This window comes from Cucumis melo, chromosome 6 (genome assembly GCF_025177605.1).
Source record: "Cucumis melo cultivar AY chromosome 6, USDA_Cmelo_AY_1.0, whole genome shotgun sequence".
Taxonomy (NCBI): domain Eukaryota; kingdom Viridiplantae; phylum Streptophyta; class Magnoliopsida; order Cucurbitales; family Cucurbitaceae; genus Cucumis; species Cucumis melo.
Genome location: NC_066862.1, coordinates 33,251,630 through 33,279,193, shown reverse-complemented (window position 1 = coordinate 33,279,193; position 27,564 = coordinate 33,251,630). Strand labels below are relative to the sequence as shown.

The following is a 27,564-nucleotide window of genomic DNA, read 5'->3' as shown; positions in this document are numbered from 1 at the left end:
TAAATTGAGATTAACATATTGCTTCGAACCCCCCAATCCTATCATAAAGGGAAAAAAGACTTTATACAATTAATCAATTTAGGACAAAAATATAATATTTTAGACAGCCAAATGAAATAAAAATCTCCAAAATTCTCATCCTCAAAGATCCAAACACTAACATATGAATCCTATTCCTACGCCCTAACATCATGTTCTCAGGCTTCACCTTCTATCCTTACACCCCCCACAAATTTAGTAGCAAGAGCACACAACAAAATATCGCATGCATCATGATTATTTATCCCTCAAGATGAGCCTGAAAACATTACAATGAGTTCCAATAATATGGGATAAAAAGTTTTACAAATCAAATCATAACCAACAGGAATAATATCAATCCCACAGTGAATTTTCCAAGGCAATGCCGCTACGGACAATTGCTAGTTACTTTTCTCAGCCTCTAGATAGAATGGGGGAGGTCAAAACTGTCACAAGTATTCTATAAGGATGCTTATTAAACTTACTATATAAAATTTAAGTTATAACTGCTTTTCATCAGACAAATAACCAAGGCAATGCAGAGTGACAATCTTGTTTGAGACTTTTGGAGGGCAGGATCTGATACAGTCAAGTAGAAGGGCATGTCCTCAGGAAAATTTGGAGGTAAGTAATCGGAACGCAGAAGCTTACTGAATTGTTGGACATAGAACGAACTGCTAGCTTTAGTGTTGGCGAGTTCTCCTTGATGGGCAATCATCATTCATGTTGGTGGCTGCCATGTTCCGGGTCTAAATGTATGGCCAGACCCAACAGGCTCGGAGGACCTGAATATGAAAGAATGGGAACTTTTTGGTATTCAATAGGCACTTTGTTGTTTTCTTTTTTTCAGAAAAGGTAAAAGATATGCCAACCTTCACAATCCCTTGTATCTAATGTCAACGTGAATCCTATGCAATCTAATATTGACATTTATGACTATTGAGTTGAGTCAAGGCCCTAAACAAACACGTAAGATGGCAAAAAAAAAAAAAAACTTACTCCGGAATTGGTTTCTCTTGAACTGGCTCCTTTTCGTTTGAGTTCCTGGTGGTGAAGCAAAGGTAAATCCACGTTACAAGAGAAGAGGAATAGTTCTTTAAGCATAAGCACATTTCGCAGAAACTTTCATATGTTTTTAACAGCAAACAAATGATATAATGATAATACTATTAATTAACTAGCAAACTCAGAAAGAATAACAATCAATGTCATTCAGCAATATAGACTTGCTCTAAAGTCTCGGTCCTTCGAAGCATTCAAACTATTAACTCAAACTCCTAGAAAAGTACATTTAAATATTTCTGCCCATGGAATGCCCATAACATTGAGAAAAAACCAATATTTATGTCACCTCACCAATAAAAGAAAATAGCAGTATAAAATTTAAAACGAATGGCCCACCTCAGGGTATCTCTTGTAGGCAATCCTTCCACATCTTGGGCACCTTTGAACAAGAAATACCAAAATGAATGAAATGAGTGTAAGCATCTAATCGGTATAATATACTCGAATCCAAATGGAATGAACTATCAAATTTGGGAGAGAGTTACACATGACCGGAAGACGTACATGGAATTAATCAGCCAACAAGAGAAAAATACTTAGATCATTCCAAATGATTATTTAAAATCAAATGTTTTATTTCCAATTGGGAAAAAGGCTAAATGCAATCTTGAGGCTTTTCTTCTAGGTGGGGTGCAAGCCTTAAATTTGATGAAATATTTTACAAATCCTTAAATTGTACTAACTAGGTATTACTGAACATCATAATCATAAAGTGTGTCTGTACATAATCACCATTGTCAAGTGCCATAGCTTATCTTTAACATCAATGTCACTACTATTATTATATGATTGACTTATACTATAATTTTATGTTTGTACGCTCTTAAAGCAACGATATGAAATTAGTAATAGCTCAAAATAGTGTGCATTAGGAAGAGGATTGTAATTGTTTCAAAGTTCCTGATTTTGTTTTACTTTCACTTCCTTCAAGACTCGAGAGTTTGTAACCCTTGAACATTAATTTTCTTTCCATTATATCAATGATATATTTTTTTTGTAGTAATTGTAATAGTAATAGCTCAAATTATCACAAATCAAACCTTTTATGTATTTGAAGAATGCGGCAAATTAATATTATTTTTCAAATCGTTAAACCTTTGTCACTCGGTGCATTTTTAGAAGCACAAGTCTCAAGGTTAAAAGTTAGAGTCTTGCATAGGGCGAGCCTCACTGAGGCATAAACCTCAATACCCTCTTAAAACATTGATATCAAAAGCCTTTTAAAACATTGATCTTAATGGCTCTTAAAAAAAAAATCCTATTTAAGGATTGAATGAAAAGACATTTCTTTTCTCTTGGTGAGAAGTGGGGAGGAGATTAAAGGGCTAAAAAATACATAATGAAATAAAATGATACCTTCTGAACCAGTTGGGACCTGTCGGATAAAGCTTTTCAAGTCAGGACCCATAACTTGACCTATGCAGCAAATGAATATTAGCTATATGCTACAAGTGTAACAAGCACTTAAGTTTTTGTCAATAAGCAACTGACCAGTGCTGATGATTTTCCGTAATTTGCCTTCTTTAGAGTTTCTTTCCATCTCTTCTTTCTTGAGAACTAAATTGATCACAGATAACTTCCAATTAGACCATGTTAAGTCAAAAAACGAGAATGATATTGGTTCTTCTAAAAGTATCAAATAAATTTAATTCTGAAATGCAAAATCAAATGATAATTGCTTTTACACCTCATAAAAAGTCGCAAAAAGATGGTTACAGAAAAAAGGTGAAGCTATATGAATGCCCATTGGAAGCATAAACTATCTATAAGAAAATCTACTGAGGCAGGAAAGAGGACCTTGGTAAGAATGTTTTGAGTAAGATTATAAAGCCAATCATCAATTCCTACGGCCTCATTTGGTAATCATTTCGTTTTTTTTTTTATTTTCTTATTTTGGTTTTTGAAAATAAGCCGATTTTCTTTTATTTCTTACCACAGTTCGTATCAATCTTCAAATAAAAGAGTTGCATTCTTAGCCATATTCCAAAAACAAAAACAAGCTATTAAAGACTACTTTCTTAGTTTCCAAATTTTTACTTGGGCTTTGAGAACATGGGTAAAAAGTGTTTATAGGCTTAATTTCCAAAAACCAAAAACAAAAAACGAAATAGTTACCAACGGGGCTTTAAGAGAATTAATTCTCAAATATGAATATGTTTGGGTGACTTCTATTTGGCAATTTCAGGTACAATGCAACTCATACCTTTCTTCCTGCATATAAGTCACAATTTTGATATGGAGAAATTGACAAAGATAATTAATTACATGATGTAGAAAAATGTTCAGTCATGAACAACCGAGTAAAAAGATGCAAAATTTTATTGAAGAGTCAACATACGAGCAACATTTTGTCGTACACGTTCACGCCTAGCTTCTAGTTCCATCATTTCCTGAAGACAATGGCAAAAGAACTAACAATATAAATATCAAATCATGTGTGGCACACCAATCACCAATCTTCTGATCATTCAAGTGGGATGCAAAGATCAGTTGGTCATGGAAGAAGGTAATGAGTTACCTCTGGGGTTGGAGCCTTTTTACGCTGCCCATTTAACCAACATATCCATTCCACTGCGGCAATAAAATATAAGCAATCATCATCAGAAAAACCTACCATCAGCAAATTCGGTTCTTCCTAGACTACATACCCAGCTCATGTTAATAACCATTTTCCCAAAAATGGTACTATATCTTAAACCGTGATTTAAAAATGACATAATCGGATGATTCAAATAACAAAGCCCTTCTTTTAATTCATAAGTTTTAAACATAGGTCCATAAATGCTTACCTGGAATTGACGTTGGATCATCCTCACCCTTAAATACCACCCATCTCTTCTCTTTCACTAGCAAACCAAAGAGTGAAAATTTTGTGAGCTGTATATGTCCAATAACAGAAGTTTCATCCTATAAACAACACAGGAAGCTACCTATGAATCACTCTAATTCAAGAGTGCTCTAACCCTCCATTTGTCAGGAACATCATCCTCTTAATGTAGAGTACAACTGGGCAAAAAGGTAATTTCTTACAATGTCTTGCATATTTCTTTAGGTACAAAAGTTGAATTCTTAGCCAATTTCTAAAAACAAAAACAATTTTTTTCTTATATTTGTGAGTGTCCGGACCAACTCACAGACACCTCAACTAATTTCATGAGACAACCCATCCGACTTCACAACATTTGAGTGTCAAGAAAACTCATAAGAAATTAATTATTAGGTAGGTGGTGACCACATAACCTCTAAGTTAGTTATTGAGACTAGGCCAACCATGATGGTTCAAACTTTCTAAAAACTATCTTTTCTGGTATTAAAAAATTGACTTGACTTTAAGATGCGGGTAAAAAGTAAATAACAAAGCAAGATATTTAACATAGAAATTTAACATAGAAGGGGTGTTTGTAGGCATAATTTTCAAAAACTGAAACCAAAAAATGTTACCAACACATGGCCTAAAATTTTAAAACTCAATTGCAAAGGCTCAACATTGGGCTTAGAAAACTGCTGGCTTTCCACAGTTCAAAATCAGTTAGATGCTAAATTCTTGTGTACTTACATACTTCCAATACTGTTTAATTAACAGATCAATGGAACTGGAAATGCACAAATAAATAAAGAGAATAAATTTTTAAAAACAAATAAGTGAAAAGAATCTAGAAATTCAAAATGCAACCCAAAGAAAGAACATCATTCCGATCAAATGCAGTCTAAGAAAGGAAAATATAGAAATAGGAAAGAAAGGGGATTTAGACCTACTTACTTATACCATCGATTTCTTCTTTTACGAAGAAGTACCTGTTTCCCGCTTTGTCCACTCCCACCAGAGTTCTATTGCTGAAGAAACCGGCAATTTTCCCAAAAAGTTTCGACATTATCTTCGTTTCAACCACCGTTTGAACGGGTATTACAGAGCCTTCATATCCCAAAATTTCTTCTCCTCTTCCACTCCAGAAAAATTATCCTCTCCCTATTATAGACCTGCCTTAAGATCGTGTTCTCTCTCAGTTTAAGCTTTGAATTTGAAGATCCCTCGATTTTTCTTCCTTCTTGTCCTCTGAATTAAAATAGTCGGAATCGAATTTTGTATCGAAGGTCGGACAATATGAATAAGATGTTTATTTTGTACAAAAATTGGGATAAATACAGAATTTAAGATAAAAGGAAAAAGGGTTGATGAAGTTGTGAAACAATGTCAAAGTTATAAGTTACTGATGTTTACATCTAAATTTAGGGTTATATCAATCAAAATAAAAAACTTTGGACTTATGACGGTATGATTTGATTATAATAGCTTGGGCTTAACCACATATGTTATCTTTTGTTTGTAAATCTAGCCATGGTTTCTAAAATGTTAATTATAGCAAAAATATTGAACTTAGATATTTATTTTTACTTAGAGATATTTTTTAAAATAATAAAATAAGTTAAAATATTTACAAATTATATTAAAATTTTGATAAACTTCTATCGTTGTTTATTGATAAAAACATATAAGTGTTTATTAATGTCTACCATAGATAGAATTTGAGATTTTTTTATATGTTGTAAATATTTTGTCAAATTTGTTAATTTTGACCATTCTCCTTTTTAATTATTTTAATATATATATCTAATATATTATCAATTAAAAAAAAAACTTAGCTTGATTGATACTTATATGTGTTGAGGGGGAAAGAGATCAATAGTTAGGGAGTGGATACCAAAATTGCAAACACCAAACCGAATCAAATTGAATTCTCATTCATACAAAAAAGAAAAAAAGAAAAAAAAAAAGATTTGGTTCGCGTAATGCTTCAAAGTGGTTAGGGTTGGACACCAAAGTCTCCCCTTTCCATCCATCTTCATCTTTCGAAGTTTCACTTTACGATGACCACAAATTCAACTCCTTCTTTCATGATTCACTTCTCATTTTGAAAGGAAGAAAAGGAAGAAAAACCTAAGTGTTTCGTGAGTAGTCTTTAATAAAAGAAGTGTTTTGTGAATGAATTTCATAAAGAAAAGAATTGTTTTGATAGTATTCTTTCTGAGACCATAGTTATGCATAACGTGTTCTGTATATCTAAATATTGTCGTGTTGATATTGATGTTGTTATTTGAAAAGAGAAAATGATTGATTTGTGATGCTTATATGCGAGTAAACAATTAGTCTTATTCCTATCAAGTGAACTGATGTTATGTTGTGTGCACATAATGTGTAAAGGCCTCGTGTGAACAACTTGTGCAACGAGAAATGAATAAGGAAAATTCTTGGATGTTGTGGATAGAGTGAACATCACAGTAGTCTAAACGCAAGATGCAAGTGAGAGTGAATCCTAGGTCTTGGCATAGGGAATGATTCATGTTATTGGTGGAAAGGAATAAAAAGAAGCTAATGAGTAATTTTATAAAATAAGACGTTGTGAACATGTGTTTATGAAAATGAAAAGTGATTTCTACGATTGAATTGTATTCCCCAAAAGGTATTTCTAAACTCTCACTCACTAAGTAAGACTTACATTTTAGGTTTCCCTTCCCTAGGTTGTAAGATGCTAAGCAATCGTTTAGAGAGCTAAGCGATCGGGCTTAAAGGATATGCAATCAAAACTAAGCGATCGATTAGGGTTCTAAGCGATCTGGGCTAAGCAATTGTTTAAGGAGCTAAGCGATCATTGAAGGTTGAAGACTGTGAAGGCGTTTAGGATTTCCTATTTCAGGCTTGTTGTAAAGAAAGCATGAAATCTGTTTGTATTTGGTGTAAAGTGTTCAATTAATAAAAAAAAGAAGTACCAGTCATTATGTTGCATTGTTGTGCTTATTGCTTAGTAGTTAAAAGAGTAAAGCTAAATTAAGTGAGTTAAGTTGTTTGTTTGAGTTATTATGTTACGTTGTGTTTATCAAAGTTGTTGGATTTTGGTTTTTGAAGTTGTTTCGCTTAATAGGCGTTCAACGTACTACCTCACGAGGAAATACACATTAAGTGTCTAGGTGGCACGCCTCCACTAGGTCGCATAGACTCTTGAGGTGGGGCGTGAACACCAAGCCCAAAAGGTACCATGAGAGAGTGCATCCGAAAAGAGAAATGTCAATGTCGTGAGGTTTGGATCGACCACCCGAGAAATGAATATATACCAATAAAGAAAATAATCCTAGCTGAATTTGAATTGACACCCTACAACCTCGCTCACAAGAAACGCATCTGACATCGTCAACATAACATTTAACAAGAGGCACGTGTCAAAGAAAGAGCCTACGGTACGACCACCCTAAGGGAGAGAATAAGTAACTTCCAAAGGAAATGCACAACCTTACTTCTCTTCTACTTTGATAAATCAACACTCAATTGACTAACTTAAGGATTATAGTGCAGTAGAATGCAATAGAATCGATTGTGATGTATCACTTATGCAGGTTAGCTTAAAGTATCTCAAGACCAAACCAAGAAGAAGCAATCTAGAGGTCAAGTATACAAAAGGCTCACGACCAAGGCCAACGTAGTCAAGATCTAAGTGTCAACATTTGGTGCAATCTATAGGGATGAAGCTACTTAGGAAAGCCAAAGCTACCCTTGGCTCATATTTAGCAAAGAGTTTTAGTATCAACACCTGTTTATCAGATCATCTTTGATATCACATTCCACCTCGAGTTAATCTATCAAACATAGGGCATAGCATGACGTTCTAATTTAACTATAAAATTCAAGGTCAAATTCTAAAGTATTTCTAAAAGAAATAGACGGTTAGCAAATACTTTCTTATAAAATTTATTATAAATTTCAGTATCATTTCCCCTTAAAATCGAATAAAACCACATCTAAAGAAAAAAGACAAACTTCTAAAGAAATTGTTCCTCAATTCCAACTCAACCCACAACAATTTTGATGTCCCCTTCCTAAACCACATTCTCAAACTTAGGAAGAAAGAAAAAGAGAAAAACCCTTGAAAAGTCTCCTTCCACCATGATCCACTCTCTCGAACCCAAATTCCACCAAACCCCACTTCCCCTTCTCCGCCGCATCCCCAAATCTCCACACCCCATTTCAATCCGATGCGGCGGCGCCACCCGCGAGCTCCGATCTCGACTAGACTCCATCAAAAACACCCAGAAGCTCACCGAAGCCATGAAGCTCGTCGCCGCCGCTAAAGTCCGACGAGCCCAAGAAGCCGTAATCAACAGCCGCCCCTTCTCCCAATCCCTCGCCCAATTTCTCCATTTCATCACCCAACAAATCCAACGAGAAGACATCGATTTCCCCTTCCTAAATCCCAGACCCGTCAGAAAAGTCGCCGTCGTCGTCTTCACCGGCGACCGGGGCCTCTGCGGAGGCTTCAACGCTTCAGTATTAAAAAAAGCCGAGACCCGATTGGCGGAATTGAAAAACCTCAATCTGGGTCACACCCTAATCAGCGTCGGGAAAAAGGGCAACTCCTATTTCCGCCGCCGGTCCGATATTGAAGTCGATCGATTCATCACCGGCTGCAGCGGTGTTTCATTACCCACAGCAAAAGAAGCGCAAGCCATAGCAGACATTGTGTTTTCTCTGTTCATCAGCGAAGAAGTAGACAAAGTGGAAGTAATTTACACAAAATTCGTTTCGTTGCTGAAATCTGAGCCTGTGATTGAGACATTGCTGCCATTGTTGGGGGAAGGGGAAGCCATGGGAGATGGTGGGTTTAGATTGACGACGGCGGAGGGGAAATTGACGGTGGAGAGAGAGGGGAAAGGAGGGGAATTAGGGGAAATTTCGCCATTGTTGGAGTTTGAACAAGACCCAGTTCAGATTTTAGATGGGATGATGGCTTTGTATTTGAACAGCCAGATTTTGAGAGCTTTGCAGGAATCAATGGCGAGTGAAGTTGCGGCGAGGATGAATGCGATGAGTAATGCTTCTGAGAATGCAATGGAGTTGAAGAAATCTGTTACGAGTGCTTATAATCGAGAGAGACAGGCTAAGATTACTGGGGAGATTTTGGAAATTGTTGCTGGAGCTGAAGCTCTTAAGGAATTTTGATTTTTGATTTTGCATTTTGCTTTGGGTGGTAGAAAATTTGACATAGGTTTTATTTTCAAGATGTAGAAGGAGATGTTTGACACCGAGGAGTTTGCCAAACAAACACAATGGTTATTTTTTTTCAATTTAATTAAATTTAAAATTTAAAATGTTCATTTGCCATTTTAGTTTGCATAACTGTTTATAATTTTTTTTTGGAAAATTGAAAAATCTAAGTGTATTTTGGTGGTTTTGTTCAAGATAAATAGGTTCTCAACTTTGAAAAAAAAAATTATCTTATACTAGTTTAAAGTTTTTGATATATTTAAAAATTCTCCCTATATTTATTTTCATACTGCTTTCTTATACGATTTTCTTTTCTTTTCTTTACTTTTTTTTTTGAAAAAATTATCATTTTATTATCTAGGTTTTAATGAATATATTTAATTGGTCTCAAACATTTTTAAAATGCAAATTTTTAGTCTCTCTTTAAGTTTTATTCCTGAGTTTTTAAAAATAAGTTTAAAAGAAGCTTTATACATCTCTAGTGAGATACTAATGCATCAATAAAGTTCAACACCAAAACGATAAATCGTTGGAAGCATGAGGGTATAGTGGTCATTTTTCAAAAGTGAGAGTAAAATTGGGAAGTGCAAAATAATTCTCTCATTTTACACTCATTTTAATATAGTAAAGATAAGTAGAGAAATTTTTTTCAATTTTGAAGATATGACCAAAAAAAAAAAAAAGCAAGTTCAACATAAGTGATACTCAATATACATATACATAAATGTTAAAAATGACAAAATATTAAAGATTTTGAATTTAGTGGCAATTAAGTAAATATCCCTAATGATATAGGGGAAATAAAGCATGGCGACTTTTTGTGAATGAGCTAATCTTTATCAACTTTAGGGCCAAAAGAATGTTAAACACTTTTAGGTGGCATTTGGAAGTAATGAGTGAGTTATTATGATCTTATGTTATTATAATTAGGTTATAATAATTTACGTTTGCGAGTGTAGATTATTTTAGTTTAGATTATAATAGAATGTATTTTGGTTTATATATATATTTTTCTCAATCCTTTTAACAAAAATTCAAAATTTGTTATTAAAAATCTAAATATTTGGTAATTCAAGTGTGCAAGTGTATATCAAATGTGTACCAAGTGTGTATCAAGTGTATATTAAGCGTATCAAATGCCCTATTAGAAGGGTATCAAGTGTATACCACATGTATATCAAAGTGGATATCAATAGTGTATCAAGTGTGTCAAACATGTTGAATTTTATGTCATAGAACTTGTGATTTGTGAATACTAAACTATTCAATAAAGTAGTTATTTAGTAGTTATTGAAGTATTGTTCAGTAAGATGTTATTATTGGTTAAGAGATTTTGCTAGATATAAACTCATGATCCAATAAACAAGGTTCGTTGACTATAGTATGAGTACTTGAATTTTATGTAGAGACATAAACGTGGATTAAGTTCGAATCAATGGTTTAAATGGTTTATAATATAGAAATAATGTTGAGTGACTTGTTCTGAATATACTATGGATGTGATTCACTTTGTATTTAGTACAAATGACATGATCCTAAATTGTTCGTATAGAAACATGTGAGTGAGGCATCATATGTAAAAGAGTCTATATAAAAACTGATCATGAATGAACCTTTATATTATAATATCGTTTACTGTTTAAAACTAACTTTGACTGACCTAGATAACTCGAGCTTAATCCTAACCTAACTATGAATTTATGTTTACTTGGGATTATTTAGATTTGAATAGATGACCTCATATTTCAGAGGTAAGACTAGGTGAATAGCTGAAGACGCATAAGGTGTAAAAATGGAACTCACTCCATATCGTTTTTAGGGGTAGTAGATAAGATGTGCCCTTAAATGTTAAATCCAAGTCTTGAACAAAGAGGCCTTACTCACCCATTGACCCAAGAGGAATTTGATTTAATAGTAGGACTATAAACAATTTGTTCATTAAATGATTAACGAAGGTTTAAGGAACAAGATGTAATCTTGGACATAAAACAGTAAATTGACCTAACTAAGATTACAAACAACCTTTGAAGGGTTGACTTACTAATCATGATTATATCAGGTAGGTATAATATATCTACAACGAGAAGAGTGCAACTATGAACTATAGTCAATAGTACCAATTAGTTAACGAACGTTGATTAACTTGATTAAAAGAGCTCAGCCAGTTAATCTCATAACAATTGAGCTCATAATCAGATTCGTCTACTCAAATAGTGATATGCTTAAATAATAATCTATCACAAATAGATCGTAAAATTTTGCTTAATTGAAAATAGTTCGTTTAAAACAATTTTCAAAGTTTTTTTCAAGGAAGACACGATTTCCAAAAAACTTATAAATGCTGTAAGATTGAAAAGCACAGTGAAGCACGATGCAAACATGAAATTATAATACAATAATATATAAAATAAGAAAAACAAGAAAATATGAAATAAATTTCTATAAATTTCTCCACTCTCTCCAAAAAGAAATTTGGATTTCTTAACGATGTGTATGTGTTACAAAACCCACTAAATACTACCACAAATTGACAGATAAGAAGTAGATTACATAGACACTAAACATCCCATACCTCTATTATTCTCTATATTATATTATTTATATTATAAACATAATTATATATTATAAATCTAGATATCCATAACCTATCTAGATTACTAATTTTCATAATGTAATATATGTCATCACATGTTCTAATAGAGGTATGTGGTGCTTTAATAGGACTCGTTAAAGTTGAATTCGATTATTTTCTATATTTTCTCTTTTATATTTTATTCTTTTTGTGTTGTTTTATTGTTATAATTTATAACAATTTATAGTAATAAAAAATATTTTTCTCTACAAGAAAAAGGAAAAAGTATACAATCAATCATTTTCATTTTAGAAAATTCTCATGTTCGGTGGTGTTTGGATTGGAATGTTGGGTGCGTTCATTGTACGCGTCGCGTCCCTTTATGACGAATAAGGATTCCCTTTTCCCCACATCTAAAGAATATATTATCCTGATAACCATACACCCCGAATTCATCCTGGCCGTCCATCTTTCCCAATCAAATACTCCATCCCCCACCCTCCATTCTCTCAAACCCCCAACCTCTATATATATTCTTCTCACCCTCTTCATTCTCCCCCAACCTTTTCATTCTCCCGTTCTCCTTCCCCTTCACCTTCAGGTACAGCTCTCTTTCTTGGTTTCTATATTATGTAATTGTTAGTTGTTTTTGGGATTCGTTGATCTTTATATATATATATATATATATGATGTCCTTGTTTCATCTTATAAGCCTCTGTTCTGTGATGCTTTTGAGTCGGAATTCATCTCGATCACAAATTTAACTGTTATATTAAGTGTTCTAAATCTTATAAGAAACATCCTTGGTGTTCAACTCTTATTTTTCTTCTTTGTTAAGGTATTGATTATAACTAAATTTACCATTTTTAAGCTTTTGGGTTGATTAGTGATTTAGTATGTGTCTTGTCTTTAGTTGGAAGAATTTAATTTTCTCTCAGTTAATACTTATTTGATTTCTACTTATTCGCCCTGTACAATTTTTCAAGATCAAAGTCAAGACCAGAGTACTGATTTGATATAAGCCCATTAAGCTTTTAGTGATTTAACAAATCTTTCCTTCAACTTTTGTATATCTATGTTTATCTTCGTACACATTTATTGATGAGGTAAGTCAATAAAAAATGTGTCTATTTTATCTTGAATATAGCTTACTGGTTCACTAGTTTTCATTAGGAACTCTGCATTGACAAAGTTTACCACATTATTTTTTACTTATGGGTTTTAAAATATATCTTCTGATCTATCAAAAACAGTTATCTACTGATAGCCAATCTGGCTGGTTAAACTTTCAAGGGTGAATTTTAAATAGTTTTTTCTTTATGTGGGCTTTGGAAACAGTTTCTTGGGCGCCTTTAGTTACCACAAGCAAATTACATGGTTGATCTAGACGTCCAGATTCCAAGCGCTTTCGATCCCTTTGCTGACGCCAAAGACTCGGATGCCCCCGGAACCAAAGAATACGTCCATATAAGGGTCCAACAGAGGAATGGAAAGAAGTGTCTAACAACTGTTCAAGGGCTTAAGAAAGAGTTCAGCTATGATAAGATCCTCAAGGACCTGAAGAAGGACTTCTGTTGCAATGGGAATGTTGTGCAGGACAAAGAGTTGGGGAAGATAATCCAGCTCCAAGGCGATCAGCGCAAGAACGTCTCTCACTTCCTTGTTCAGGCCGGGCTTGTCAAGAAGGATCAAATCAAGATACATGGTTTTTGAGCAGGATCCTTAAATAGGTCTGCTGTTTATGCTGTTTGTGTGTGAAGTTTTTAATCAAATCTTCGTGTAGAGGAGAGATTGATGAATGGTCTTTAGTGTTTGCTAAGTCTGTCTGTTTCTGTTATGGTTTGTTTTTACAGTGCATTGACACAAAGAGGATTGCAATGGAATATTATGGCTTCGTTTTATTAATTAGTAAAAAGAATGTTTACAAGAATTATCTCCCCCACTCTTGGGCCACTTTGAAAAATAGAGACCACGATATATATAATCATCACATAGGCTTACATATGGTCCCCTAGTAATATAAAATGCGTTTGAGAATGACAACTGTTTTTACCTTTATTATTATTTTAGCAGTGTGACTTTTTTATGATATCTTTGATCATTTCTCTGCATTTTTTATCCACCAAGTTCTGAGGCCTAATTATATTAACTTTAAATGGTTTATTTGATTTCGTTTACATTCTTTTGGCGGATGCATGTTTGGGGTTGGTGAAAATATTTACGAATTGTTGGAAAAGTATTTGCATATTTTGAGTGGTTTTTTTTTGTGTCTTATTTGATTGAGTCTCTGAACATAAGTGTCGATCAGTCTTCAAGGAAAGACATTAAAAGTAGATGGAGTCGATGTGGAAGTGGGAAGTGGACATGAAGCGGAAGCGAACCGAAGGGAATAGAATTCAACCTTCATTGAGGATTGAACCATGTTGGAATTCTTAATAGGCCTGACTGATGATGACGTTGACCAGCTGTAGGAGGAATGTTTCTAGTCGACGTCAACGAGTTGATTGCACACTGGCATTGATTGTTCGATTTTTTTAAAAAAAATTCCAAAAATTAGTTTCTTTCTTTTCTTTTATTTCTCATATCCCAACTTTCGTAACCCTAAAGTTTTATCCCTCTTCATAACTCTCATCAGTTTTCTCCTCCATCTCTTTCAATTTTGCCTCAATCTCTTACAAATTCTCTCAAATATCATCCTCTGCAAAATCATCAACTTCTCTAAACTCTCTCAAATTTCTTCCCCACTCTCAAACTATCTCAAAACACTAAAAAAATATCTATAAACTCTCTTCCACTTCTTCATTTAGAAGGCTCTTAAAAGCTATCTCAACATTTTCACTTTGAAGGTACATTGTTTATTTTCGTTTTTTTTTTTTTGGTTGTTGTTGTTGATCATGAATGCATGTTTAATTTTTTTAGTTACTTCGAGAATGTTGAATGGATGGCGTTGAAGAAGGATTTGTTTTTTATATGAATGGAAATATAATTAACTATCTGAGCTACATACAATATGAAAGACCGCATATTCATGGATTCGTTGTTTGATACATGATCAGTAGATCGAAATGAAGTATTAAAGGTAGTGTTTAGGTATAGAAGCGCAGGTCCTTAGCTTGTGGATCTACATATTACGTTCCTATCTCATTTAGGAGTGAGATATATCTTATATTTATGATGTCAAATACTCCACAACTTCCGTATACGTACACTCAAATTATTTATATCACAACTTACCATGTTAAGTCAAGACTTACACAATCAATCGTACAATACCCCTGGCATCGTTGTATATGATACTTTACCTCCATGCATTGCCACAAATGATGAAGATGTCAAAACAGAAGATGGTGACAGTATAGGTGAGGTAGACGAGCGATAGGGAGGAGTGAAAATTCCTGATCAATTCTTTAAGAATTTGAACATGGAGGTTATAGATTTCATGCCCGAAACAGGGGTTAGTGAAGAAGTTAATGCACCTGAAACGTTGTTGAAAGGTATGGTTTTTAAATCCAAAGTTGATCTAAAGAATGTTGTAAAGAGCTATTCCATTCTTCTTCATCAACATATTGATGCTGTGGAATCCAACAAGAAAGTATGGGCAGTGAAGTGTAAAAAAAATACAACAAATATTGCACTTGGAGACTTTGTGCTTGCTGCCTTAAAAACATGGGAGATTTGAGATTACGCAATATGTGGCCCACTTTCTTGTGTTTATTCAAGGTTGAGTGAAGATCATCAAAATTGAAATCTAATTTGATTGTTGTGGAAGTTTCTAGTGTAAGATACGACCCTTCTATCGCCGTTAAAACCCTGCAAAAAATGATATTTGATGAAGTATGAATATGTATTGGACCATTGGAAGACATGTCATGAGAAACATAAGTCAACTAAAATTGTTTTTGGATCAGATTGGGAGGAATCGTATATTTATTGCCTAATTGGACTCATATTTTGAAATTAGTTGATTATGAATCAATAGTATTGGCATGGAAGTTCCAAGAAGATGTATGATCCAACAACGAAGCCATCCTCCACAATGTATTTTGACCATTTGACCAACAATAGAAGGATTCCAACATTGCAGATCTCTGCTTCAAATTGATGAATCCTACTTAATTATATTGGACAAAAAATATAATGGCAAATAATTAATAGTTTCTTTTGTTGATACAAATAGTCATATATACCCTATTGCATATGCAGTTGTGCCTGAAGAAAGTGTTGAAATATGGAGTGGTTTTTATATACTACATATGACATCATGTTGTATGCAAGAAGAAGAGGATATGTCTAATACCATATCGACATAAAGGCACATTATCAGCTATAAGGGACCGACCAAATAGATGGGAAAATGTGCACCATCATTCCAACACAAAGGACAAAGATAAGACATTAAAAAGCTTAATGTATCGCACCGATTCCGAGTACATAAATATAAGGAGTATATAGTTGAGCTTAAAATAGAAAATAAAGAGTGTGTGACTTTCTTCATTTCACTGGACTCTGAATTTTGCACAATGGATACAATCATCACATGATGGTAGTCGTCGATATGGATGGCTGACAATAAAAAGCGGTTGAATGTATAAACAGAGTATTGAAAGGAGTGAGACGACTACCAATAACTGCATTAGTTCAAGCAACCTTTTTTCGAAGTGCAATGTACTTTACCATATGATGTGAAAAAGCACAAACTAAAATTCAAGACAGAGAGCAATTTACTGGGTAAACACAAAATCTTCACCAAAAGAAAAAATAATGTATTCAATATAAACAGTACTCATGGCCATATTGATTAGGTATGTTGTTAGTAAGCTAACAGTTTGGAAAGCGAGTGCAAATGCACATGCAGTGATCATGTATGATCACTTGATGGGGATTTGTAATGTCATCAAGACAATAGATCAAATACCATTAAAAAGTGGAACCACTTTATTGTGTGCATTTGACTGAGCGAACGTGTGTTTGCAATAAATGGCAAACATATAAATTCTCTTGTTCACATGCAATTGCTCCATGCAAGAAGCTCTAACTCGAATATTTAAGGCTCGTCTAATCATATTACGTATTGTTGCGTTTCTTTCATGCTATGAACCCCAGTTTGAACCCATTTCCTACATAAGTCGTGTGCCTGACTCAAAACTTTTAATACATTATTCAACCAAATGTGAGGTTATTGCAAAGTATCAGATCATATCCACGCAACTCACGTATACAAAACAAGATGGACCGGTGAGAGGGAGTTATTAAATGACGTTACTCGATATGTAGACAGGAATGACATAATAAACGAATTTTCCCATTATTTCGAGCACCTAACTCGACATCTTAATCATTAATGAGTATTGTTTATAATGTTGTGTATTTAATCATAAACTGTCTGTCTTATATTTGGATGGACACATTTATTGACGCTAAACTACTAATGCTTTTGGGTGTATACATATGTTGACAACACACCAAAATGGAGAGTATTACTTTTTTCAAATTTCATTGTTATTGTTGGATAAACTTCTATTCTTTGCATGTCTTTTTACCGTCATTAGATGGACAATTTCGCAACAATGGTGTCGTATAACCCTTATGTATCTGCATGTTCAAACCAACCATAGATCAGAATTAGTTTGATAGGATAAATATACATACGTGATACATTGCAATTGCCGAAAAGCAGTAATACATAGAATGGGGCGGCTAGACGAATGTATTATGTCATACCTATGTGCAATAGGATTTTACGAGGTGAGTATTGAATTTATTATATTAGATTTACATTCAATTACAACATTGGTAGAACAATAACGACAAGAGACCCATACCTTTCACCTTCCACATGGGGGAGATGATAGTCACGTTACAAGATGTTTGCTATTCAATTTGGACTACCAATCGACTAAAGAGATGTAACTGGAGGAGCTTCAGGGAATTGGTATTAATTGTGCAAACAACGATTAGGGATACAACTAAATGAGCATTTTATGAAAGATGGTCGTCTTAGCTTAACATTTTAATAATTTCAGGCCTTTATCGCATGATACAAACGAAGAACAAATTGTTAGTTACACCAAGGCCAATATACTAACTCTTATCGGAGGCATCACATTACCCGATAAGACTAACAATATGGATACACTTGATGTACCTCCCCTTATTGGAAAATCTTCAAAGGTTAGATACTTATAGTTGGGAAGCATCTTCTTCTGCATTGTTATATAGACAACTATGTATAAGTGCAGTAATGGACAATAAAGACTTGTTAGACCCACTAATACCTATTACAATATGGGCACGTGATCAATTACGCCTTTTTTGGCACCAGAGCGATGGCATTTGTCTTAATTAAAGGTTGAAATATGAACGTCTATTTATACATTGTTTAGAGACAAGTGATTGCTTGAACTTCAACATTTATATCCAGAGATGTGAATATGTGTAGCATAGGCACCGAGAGGCTTCTTGTCGTAATTAGAAGTTAATCATTATACTTATCTATCATTTCAAGAAACTATTAATCTTTTTAGTTCTACAATCACTTAGTGAATTCATCCATCCCATTCATTGTTGCTTGCAATATGATGATTGGTCTAGTTCATTATAGATCCACACTCACCCACCTTCCACGTCACCTATTTCTTTCCCTCGCAAGAGATGGAACTATAGGCGTTCAAATTGATAGATCCACTAAATCCCTGAGTTTGATTATGGCTTAATTACAAAACCCCTTTTCTTTTTTTTTTTTCTTTTTTTTTTTTTTGCTTACTCTTGGGTGTTGGAGAAGAAAAATTGTGTGTACATGATATATCATTAGGGGGTGCAGATGTTGGTCCTGGATATGAAGCGTGGTTTTCCAACCTTAGTAGGAAATACATTACACAATCAAGAACATCATTTCATACTATGGTAAGGAATTGTTCTTATGTTAGCTCAACGCGTGACATCCTAAAACTTTTTTTCGTTTTGTCTTCTATGGTGACATTCCAAGCTTAAGCGAAGGTCACACAATGAACTTAGAAGCATTGACAATTATATGCTAACACCAGAAATAATCCAACTCAAGATGATGATCATTTTGTTCAATGAGAAAATTTCCGTTCAAGATCACGTCTCAACCGACCGTAGCGTACCTTATGAAACTTCATTGTTTAATCCACAATGCACGTCTACGTTTATGCAACCCTCAATCACTTTTGATTTGTATTCAACAATTCCTTCATTTGTAAATCTATAAATGAACACAAGGACATAAGTCAATTATCTAATAATCTATATGGGTTTGATGATCAATATGTGACCTTTTGATCCCATAATGCAAGTATTGATGAAGAGCAAACATCAACTTGTATTGATCCATGGAAATCATGGTCATTCTAAGTTTGATCAAAGTGTATCACCTCTCATTATTGAATAGGCGATATTTTGTTTTTAACTAAATTCACCAAAACTAACTTTCCAACATAGTTCAAGTATAAAAAACTTGTTGATCTTTCAATAGTTTAATTTTCAATTAATTCGCATGAACACGAACTATGACAATAATCGTACTACAAAATCTAAACAATTAAACTTGATTGAATTCAATTTTTTTCAAATAATTTACAACACACTTGACTATTACGAATACTTTAAAAACTAAAATCATCACTTGCTTATTTTTACAAATACTTTAAAATCTAAAAAAAAAATTAAAACCCCACCCACTAAATTAATTGAATTTCAAAATGGTTGCTTCTGAAAATAAAACTCAATCTATTTGGTTATTGTTTGTCTGAAAAAAAAAAACAGGTTTTCTTTTAAAAGGGAAAATGGCGTAACGGAACACAAAATGGGAAGGAAAGGGAGAGTTTTCCATTTCATTAAAGATGGAAAACGGAAACCTTTATTATTAAAGGTGGAAAAAGGAAATAAATAAAAAAAGAAAACGGACGTCCAACCCTTAGAGCCGATGAATGCCAACAGAAATTGAAAAAGAAAAACGGACGCCTATTGTCAGAGCTGATGAATGCCCCATGCGTTTGATAAGGTATTCGGTCTTTGTAACCAAGACTACTATTATTACAAATTAATTTCACAAAAGTTCATCCATAAATTTTTAAATACTTTCCCAGCAACTCTATTTCTACAATTTCTTTCCAAACTTTTGTCAACAATCCCACCGTAGTTCCAAACATGTATATTCTTTTATATTGAATTGTTTGATGTGTAAACTATTTTGGCTTTATTAGAAAATAGTTCATTACAGTGTGCTAAGAAGTGATTATTATAGTATTAGATAATCCTTGCCAAGATTGCTTCAAACTAAATGACAAGAAATCCTAAACTGAAAAAGAAAAGGAAAAATGTTTTAGTTAATCCATGCAAATATGAAAAGAAAAAGAACAATAGATATCACTACTATTAAAAGAAGCCTAACTCGAATGAAAACTAACCCAAAAAATATGAGTCCTATTGTTAAAAAAGCCAAGACAAAATACTCGGCCATGACTCTTTCAAAGTCTATTTCTTCATCAAAGGGGGAAAAAAGTATTTAAGAAATAAGCAACTTTCATAAAGATCCAATCTGAAATCACTCAATCCTGGCCAAAGTCAACATTTTTTTACCCAAAAAGAGTAAGATCAAGTGGACGGAATTGGTACTCAAGTAAACAAGTATATTGAGGCAAATACAAATTCTCCCACCAAGCAACTGTCCTTAAACATCAGCATATATCTTATACAGGCCAACAAAATTATACAGAAAAATATAAACACCAATTCAATTGCTATGCAAAAATATCACATTAAAACCTGAAATCAACGTTTTAGGTGTAGTCTCGATATTTTTGCTGTCAACAGACAAGCTCTTCTACGGTAATTCCGCAGGAGACGATCCCTTCATCGATCTTCTGTCATTCTACATGTTAAAAGAGTTTTGCTTGTTGGGTTCCACTTCTCATCATTGAACAGAATTCATCATAGTTGATTCTTCCATCCTACAAAAACCGAACAAAAATTAGTTACATGTTATGACAGAAGATTGACAAGAACATCCATCTGTAAATATGAATGAAGTTACATTGTCTGCATCGACTTCAGAGATAATTTCTCTAATAGTCTCTTCATCGCCCATTCCATAATCTTTCATTGCAGCTTTTAGCTCATCTCTTGTGATATAACTGAAAGAGCGATAAGCAAATACTCAAAAAGCTGAAAAAGGTAGTTTCAAAAAGCAGATTTATGCTTATATATTCTAGGATTAGAAACTGACCCACTGTTATCCTTGTCAAAATGCTGAAAGGCTTTGTAAAGATGCTCTTCTTTTTCTAGCTTGTATCTATGCATCGTAGCAGTGATGAATTCAATGTAATCAATTGTACCATTTCCATCCACATCTGCCTGAAATGGCAAAACAAGTTTTCTCAGTTCATGTGAGGTAAAACAAATAAGGAACTGTGGGTGATAGATAATGTTTAATCATACAGTACCGCTTCCATAAGTTGTTTGACCTCAGCCTCACTTAGTGTTGAGCCAAGTCGGGCCAGTCCAGACTTCAATTCTGCATAAGTGATGGTTCCGCTTTTGTCGGTATCCATGTTTGTAAACATTGCTTTCAGGCCTTGGATCTCTTCCTCAGAAAGATTTTCAGCTATAACCTACAATTGTATCATAAAGTACCTGTTAATATAATAAACACTTTATCCCCGGCCCCTCATTCAAGTATAACTTCTGCTATGTAGAAAAAATATAACCAATCACCTTCAGGGCAAGTTTCTTCAGTTTGTTCATTGCTCTAAATTGCTTGAGTCTTGTAAACACTGCACTGTCTATTGGCTTATCCGATGCATCTCCGCCTTCTCTCATCCACGGATGCTCTAAAGAAGATAGACAAATCCCATTCCCCCGGTTAGATGCTATAGTTTCATTTACCAATTTTTTGCAGATTTTTTAGGCAAAGAATTCATGAAAGCATTCACAGACAAGATACTGACATACCAAGAACCTGGGCAGATGTAATCCGGTTTGCTGGATCCTGAGTTAACATTTTCTTAACTAGGTCCTTAGCACTGTGGGAAATCTGTGGCCATGGTTCGCTTTCAAAGTCAATATGTCCTTGCAATATTGAGTCAAATATGCCCTTCTCAGTTTCTGCAATAAAGGTTGCGTTATTCACAATAGAAGCCAGGGATTTTTCAGAAAAAGAAAATGTGATAGATGTTTAATAGACGGAGCATGGCAAGGAGAAAAAGAATGTAATGCTTTCTTTTACCTGCCCAAAATGGAGGTACACCACTGAGTAATATGTACAACATGACTCCAGCACTCCAGATATCAATTTCTTTCCCATATTTACGACGCAACACTTCAGGGGCAACATAATAAGCACTCCCTACTATGTCTCTGTACACCTTTCCTGAAAGAAGTCAAATGCCAAATTTTCAGGGAAAGCACATATAATTCCATCAATATTACCCGCGCTCTTCAGCAATGTACGAGTCCATTTGGCACAAGTGCACTTGTTACTCGGTGATTATGGAGCAATTTCATCGCACAAATTATCAAGTAAGATGGGAAGGGTCGAACTAGGCTATCTTGAGTCATGGATCCTGCCTCGACCCATATTTTGCAGGAAAGGAGTTTTACAACTATCTATTAACACATATAATCATCAGAGGATGTATCTTAGAAGTGAACAAAATTTTATCACGAGTTTACTTGGGGATTTTGCATCTTGTTAAAGTGATTTTTAAGTCTGAATTGTCTTATTAAAATGATAATTAACTTGAATTGTTATATATTTGAAGTTTCAGGCAGATTGATCATTGATGTTCAGTATATGATCCCATTACTAGTGCTACTCCCCTCCACAATATAAGGCTATAAGCAATTCACAGAAAAAAAAAAAACTACATACAGAAATCAAAGCAAGAGTTATTGAGAAAAGCAGAGAACTTATCATAATACAAAACGCCCAAGCTTAAAATGCTGCGCTTCATCCTCATGATATTAAGAAAACAACATTAAAAAACCGCAAAATAAAAGTTGACCATGTTTGAGGCCATCCACCTCATGAAATAAACTCATACACCAATCTATTTCAAGAAAAGAATTAATGATTAATTGAAGAGATTTATACAACTCAACATTGGTTGCCAATTCTGTCAGGATGAAGGCATTAAACACTGTTAAAATAAAGGTTAAAACAAAAAAACTATAAATGTGCTACAAGAGTTGTGTACTTTTCAACCTTGCCACCTACGTAGGCTTTATTTGATGAAGAAAATACCTAGGAAAGTTCAAGACTTCAAGGTTGAGGTTATCAATCCATAATATTGAACCTTGACCAAAAAGAATAGTTCCTATACCAATGTGAATCGAATACTTATAAGTTGATTTATAACAATACTTTGTTTTTATATGGAGGTTGACTAACTCTTACCTGTCATTTTTGGATATGTACATGAATACCACTAATAACCAAATCGTAGAACTTATAACTTTTTCAAACATTGAATCGGCATCAACATGAAAAAACTAAGTAGTTAGGTGCAACTATGCAAAATATATAATAAAAGTGATTTTCAACCCTACACTTAGTTCGCTCAGTCAATTTTAACCTATAAATTTCAATTTCAATACCTTCTGGCTTAAACTTGAATATATGGTGAAATGAACACCTTCTCAAAAGTAAACTAGTAAAGCATCAAAAAACCAATCCATAACTCATACAAAATTCAACCAACAAAATATTCCAAACCAAGTATAAGAATTGCCCAAATCTAGCAATAAAAGGACAAAACCTAGCTAAAATGTATGCACCGTTAATTCAAGTTCAATTCTATTAAACCGAGTTCAAAACTAAAATTGTCTCATCGAGCAAATACAGGATGAAATATGAATTTCCCCTAAAACGAAATCCCCAAGACTTTGAAATATAGATGATTACCAAGAGCAATCGTAGAAATGAAATGTAGAAAAAACACATCTAGTTTTACCATCTAAAACTTTTAAGCCACACACAAATTCCCACACATTTGACCTTATAAAATCATCAATAAGAAGAGCAATATCAACTAAAACTATCACAGAGAAACACCCAATCAAAAAGACGTGAAGAAGAAACCAATAAGCAAAGCAAGAATCTCACCCTCTTCAATGAAAACAGACAATCCGAAATCTGTTGCTTTGAGCATAGCATCTTCCTCTTTGCTAGCAAGCAGAAAGTTCTCGGGCTTGAGGTCCCTATGCATCACTCCCATGAAATGACAGATGTGAACCACATTAACAATAGACCTGCAGATTGAGGCAGCTGCTTTCTCACTGTAATGACCCTTAGCAATAATTCTATCAAACAACTCGCCACCAGCACAAAGCTCCATGATCAAATGAACCGATTGCTTGTCTTCATAAGCTCCCTTGAACTCAACTATGTTAGGTTGCCCACTCAAATGCTGCATAATGTGAATCTCCCTCCTAATATCCTCCTTATCATTTCTGGTCACAAGCTTCCTCTTCAAAATGGATTTGCAAGCATATTGCTTACCGGAGGAATTCTCAGTGCAAAGATAAGTAACCCCAAATTGGCCTCTCCCTAATTCCTTTCCAATCGTGTAATGCAGCTTAACATCCTCTAATGGCTTCCCAAGAATCGTATCAGACCTGAAGGGGGTATGTTTGGGGCTTTTAGGAGGACCGGATGACTTAGCCGCCGCCGCCGGTTGATGATATTCCGGCGAACGGTGAGCGTGTTGAGCTGGGGCTTTTGGCTGTTGTTCATAACGATCATACTGCCGTGAGTATTTGCCTTTGCTGGTACAGATGCCCATTACAGATCAAATCAACAAACCCCCCACACTGAAATTGAAGATCAGAAACTCGAAAATAAGAAAACCCCAGATGGAAAATTGGTAGTAGGAAGCTGATTTTTGGTTGAATCTTGAAAAAAGAGGAGATGGGTATGAAAAGAAATTCAAAAGAAAGCTTCACAGAGGGTTGAAAGGCGAGAAAGAGGAGGAGGATTGCACAGAAAAGAAGCTCTCTGGATTTAAGGAAATGGGGATCGAAGCCTATGAAGGGAGAAAAATGGAGGGTGGAAGCCGAGTCAATGAATCAGAAGGAGTTGAAATTTGGTCAATTATTGTCCATTGTTGAAGGAGAAGAGCTTTGAAGGAGACAAAAATATATACGAAAAAAATAAATATCTTGCTCATAGCAGCCGATTATTCATTACAGCTGAGAAGGTTATGAATATATCAATTATATTATTGTATAAATCCATAAATAAGAGTCCCCATTCTTCAAAGCCATCACCAAACTTTCTCCTCCCAAATAAATAAAAATGAAAAGCCATCAATCAATAATACTTGTCGAAATTATGGAATTGTTCTAAGGTGTTTTTTAATTGATTTTCTTCATCAACCTAACTCAATTAATTAGAAGTATTACACTCTTTGATGTATTAGAAGGTTACATGTGTGGTTTATTTTATGTTAAGTGTCTTAATTGCAATATTGGCACATCATATCAAATACACTCTCCATTTTCTCTCTAATTTGGCAAAATCATATATTAAAAAAGAACATTTCTTAGATTTTAAATGATTTATGTAATGGGACTTTGATTGTGTGTAATAACGTGTTCGTAAGAGTTTTGTTGAAATGACATAAATAGTTTAAGATAGATATATAGTAGATTTTTTCTTTCTTTTTGAAAAATAAATAAAATTGTTGGAAAATTGTTTCAAATCTATCTCGGTTGAATACTTACATTTGATGGAAAGCACGTGATGTTCTTTAAGTTTGAGCCTAAAAAGAAGCTTGTATCTTCCAATAAACTTTAATATTCGAGGGTGGTCGGCTTCAGAAGTTAAAAAGTGAATCTTTCAACGAACCTGTTGAAAATATTTACAAATATAGCAAAATTTTATAATTTATCAAGTCTGTCGATTTCTATAAACGTTGATAGAAGTTTATCGGTATCTATTAATGTTTATTATTAATAGAATTTATATTTGGGTCATTTTGTTATCTTTGGAAACAACTCAAAGCTTGATTTTGTTACCTCAGGAACAACTCGAAAATGAAACAAAGTGATATACTTCTCCAAATATATACCCAATCTATTTAGAAGAAAAATCAAGCGGTTAATCGAGAATACGTAAATTTAGTAGAGCTTTTAAATAGTATACGGAATGAAATAGAAAAGTCCAGAGTAAAAATATAATTTAAACATTTTCTATTTTTCTAAAAAAAAACCAATGTTTTTCTAAAATTATTAAAAGAATTTTTTATTCAAATTAGAAAGATTTTTCTCTTACTTCTATTTTATTCCTTCCAAAACTAAAAATATTTATAACTAATGTTTCTATTATGATTGACATGATTTTCCTCTTCATAGATTGTATATTTGATCTACATCTTGTAAAAAATCGGAGAAAATACAAACTACCGAGTGTTTTTTAATAAAAAAAGACATAATAAAATATTTTTATCAAAATTTGTTAAATACAAAGTTGAATTTAAAGTGAGAATGGTACAAATATATGTCATGGGTTTAATAATGTCTGACATGACTTTTGATAATGGCATAAAACATATATACAATAGGATATGTAGAGGGGTCCATGTTTATAGGAGTTTGAGAGAAGCCATAGGAGACCATATGTTTCCATTAAGGAAAATATCAATGCATTGAAGTTTGGGTCGATTAGTCGAGTTGGTAAAAGTATACTAATTTCGAAATAACCAAGCTAGACCTAAATTGACATCTTACAACCTCAAGTATCAAAAAAGTCATCAATATCGTCATCGTTAATTATATGCTACTTGAGGTATGTGTCAAGGCATATAAATAGCTAGTCTCATTCAATCATCCCAAAATAGAGTAGAAAATCTTCAAGAGAAATAACCTAACTTTAGGTTTTTTGTAATGAGTGAGCTAAATATTTTTGTAATAACTTAAGTATCAAAGTGTAAGAAGTTGGATACCACATTGATGAATTTTTCTCTCTGTGATAAATCTCTAACTTGATTCGTACGAAACTAAATAGAAAATTTTAGATGGATGAAAATTAACATAGAGGTAGAAATAGGAGACAAAAAAAATAGTATTTTTCATCCGCTCCCCTTTGAATTTTCATCAACCCTTCTTCACGATTTCAACATTCTTCCAATCCAATAATTAAAGTTTTGGTTTAAATCTTTGATAGTGTTTTGGTTGGTTTTGAAAAAGTTTAATGAAACAAGTAAAAGAATTATTATATAAAAAAGTGAAACAACAACGTGGATAATAAAAAATGAATATGGTCGAAATTTCATTTTGAGTAATTATTTTAAAAGAAAAAACCGAAAAGTTATTTACAAATATTACAAAATATAACAATGACCTTAATAGAAACTAATAAACATATGTATGTATTTATTAGTGATACATGATTAGATGATAATGATATATTACTAATTAACAATAATATTTTACTATTTTTATAAATGTTTGGATATATTTTATTATATATATATTTTTAGTCCTTTCACAAAAATCAATAAAATAACAAAAGAAAAAAAAGGTTGTATATAAAAAGAAAGTAGTTAATGTTTCAAAATAATAATAGTAGTGATAGTTTTTAAAAGGGATAGTTGCAAATTTAGCAATTATATTCAAAATAATTAAGTATATAGCAACATTTTAAAAAAATTGCAAGTATAGCAAAATCTGTCAAAATCTATCAATAATAGGAGTCTATCACTGATAAACCATAAGAGTCTATCAACGATAGAAGTGTATTACGGATAGATTTTGCTATATTTGCAATTTTTTTAAAATATTGCTACATACTTAATAATTATTCTAAAAATTGTTACCTATTATAATTACCCTTTTTAAAAAGTATCATTGTAAA

The 27,564-nt window shown here is 33.4% G+C and overlaps 4 protein-coding genes across 7 annotated transcripts; 2 read left to right on the top strand and 2 right to left on the bottom strand.

Moving 5' to 3' along the window:
- Positions 1 to 259: 259 nt before the first annotated feature.
- Positions 260 to 5,333, bottom strand: LOC103501624 (uncharacterized). 4 transcript variants are annotated; one of them, XM_051085697.1, is made up of 9 exons: positions 4,847 to 5,333; positions 3,876 to 3,932; positions 3,605 to 3,657; positions 3,425 to 3,476; positions 2,578 to 2,643; positions 2,443 to 2,502; positions 1,423 to 1,465; positions 1,021 to 1,065; positions 260 to 806 (listed from the first exon to the last, which is right to left on the bottom strand). In XM_051085697.1, exons 1-9 carry the CDS (start codon positions 4,956 to 4,958, stop codon positions 743 to 745), a joined length of 552 nt encoding a protein of 183 aa, XP_050941654.1. In that variant the 5' UTR covers positions 4,959 to 5,333; the 3' UTR covers positions 260 to 742. The 4 variants fall into 4 exon arrangements, with proteins under 4 accessions (XP_050941654.1, XP_050941653.1, XP_050941656.1 ...); XM_051085696.1 differs by having other exon boundaries at positions 260 to 827; positions 4,847 to 5,248; XM_051085698.1 differs by lacking the exon at positions 260 to 806 and adding an exon at positions 858 to 938 and having other exon boundaries at positions 4,847 to 5,248.
- Positions 5,334 to 7,858: 2,525 nt separating this feature from the next.
- LOC103501586 (ATP synthase gamma chain 1, chloroplastic-like) lies at positions 7,859 to 9,235 on the top strand. The gene has a single exon (XM_051085687.1). The coding sequence runs from the start codon at positions 8,021 to 8,023 to the stop codon at positions 9,071 to 9,073; it is 1,053 nt and encodes a 350-aa protein (XP_050941644.1). The 5' UTR covers positions 7,859 to 8,020; the 3' UTR covers positions 9,074 to 9,235.
- Positions 9,236 to 12,139: 2,904 nt separating this feature from the next.
- Positions 12,140 to 13,620, top strand: LOC103501585 (protein translation factor SUI1 homolog 2). The gene is made up of 2 exons (XM_051085686.1): positions 12,140 to 12,291; positions 13,029 to 13,620. Exon 2 carries the CDS (start codon positions 13,065 to 13,067, stop codon positions 13,401 to 13,403), a length of 339 nt encoding a protein of 112 aa, XP_050941643.1. The 5' UTR covers positions 12,140 to 12,291; positions 13,029 to 13,064; the 3' UTR covers positions 13,404 to 13,620.
- Positions 13,621 to 20,320: 6,700 nt separating this feature from the next.
- Positions 20,321 to 25,005, bottom strand: LOC103501584 (calcium-dependent protein kinase-like). Its single transcript, XM_008465191.3, has 8 exons — positions 23,815 to 25,005; positions 21,937 to 22,080; positions 21,663 to 21,815; positions 21,426 to 21,541; positions 21,155 to 21,322; positions 20,938 to 21,065; positions 20,746 to 20,845; positions 20,321 to 20,662 (listed from the first exon to the last, which is right to left on the bottom strand). Exons 1-8 carry the CDS (start codon positions 24,491 to 24,493, stop codon positions 20,591 to 20,593), a joined length of 1,560 nt encoding a protein of 519 aa, XP_008463413.1. The 5' UTR covers positions 24,494 to 25,005; the 3' UTR covers positions 20,321 to 20,590.
- Between the last annotated feature and the right edge of the window lie 2,559 nt (positions 25,006 to 27,564).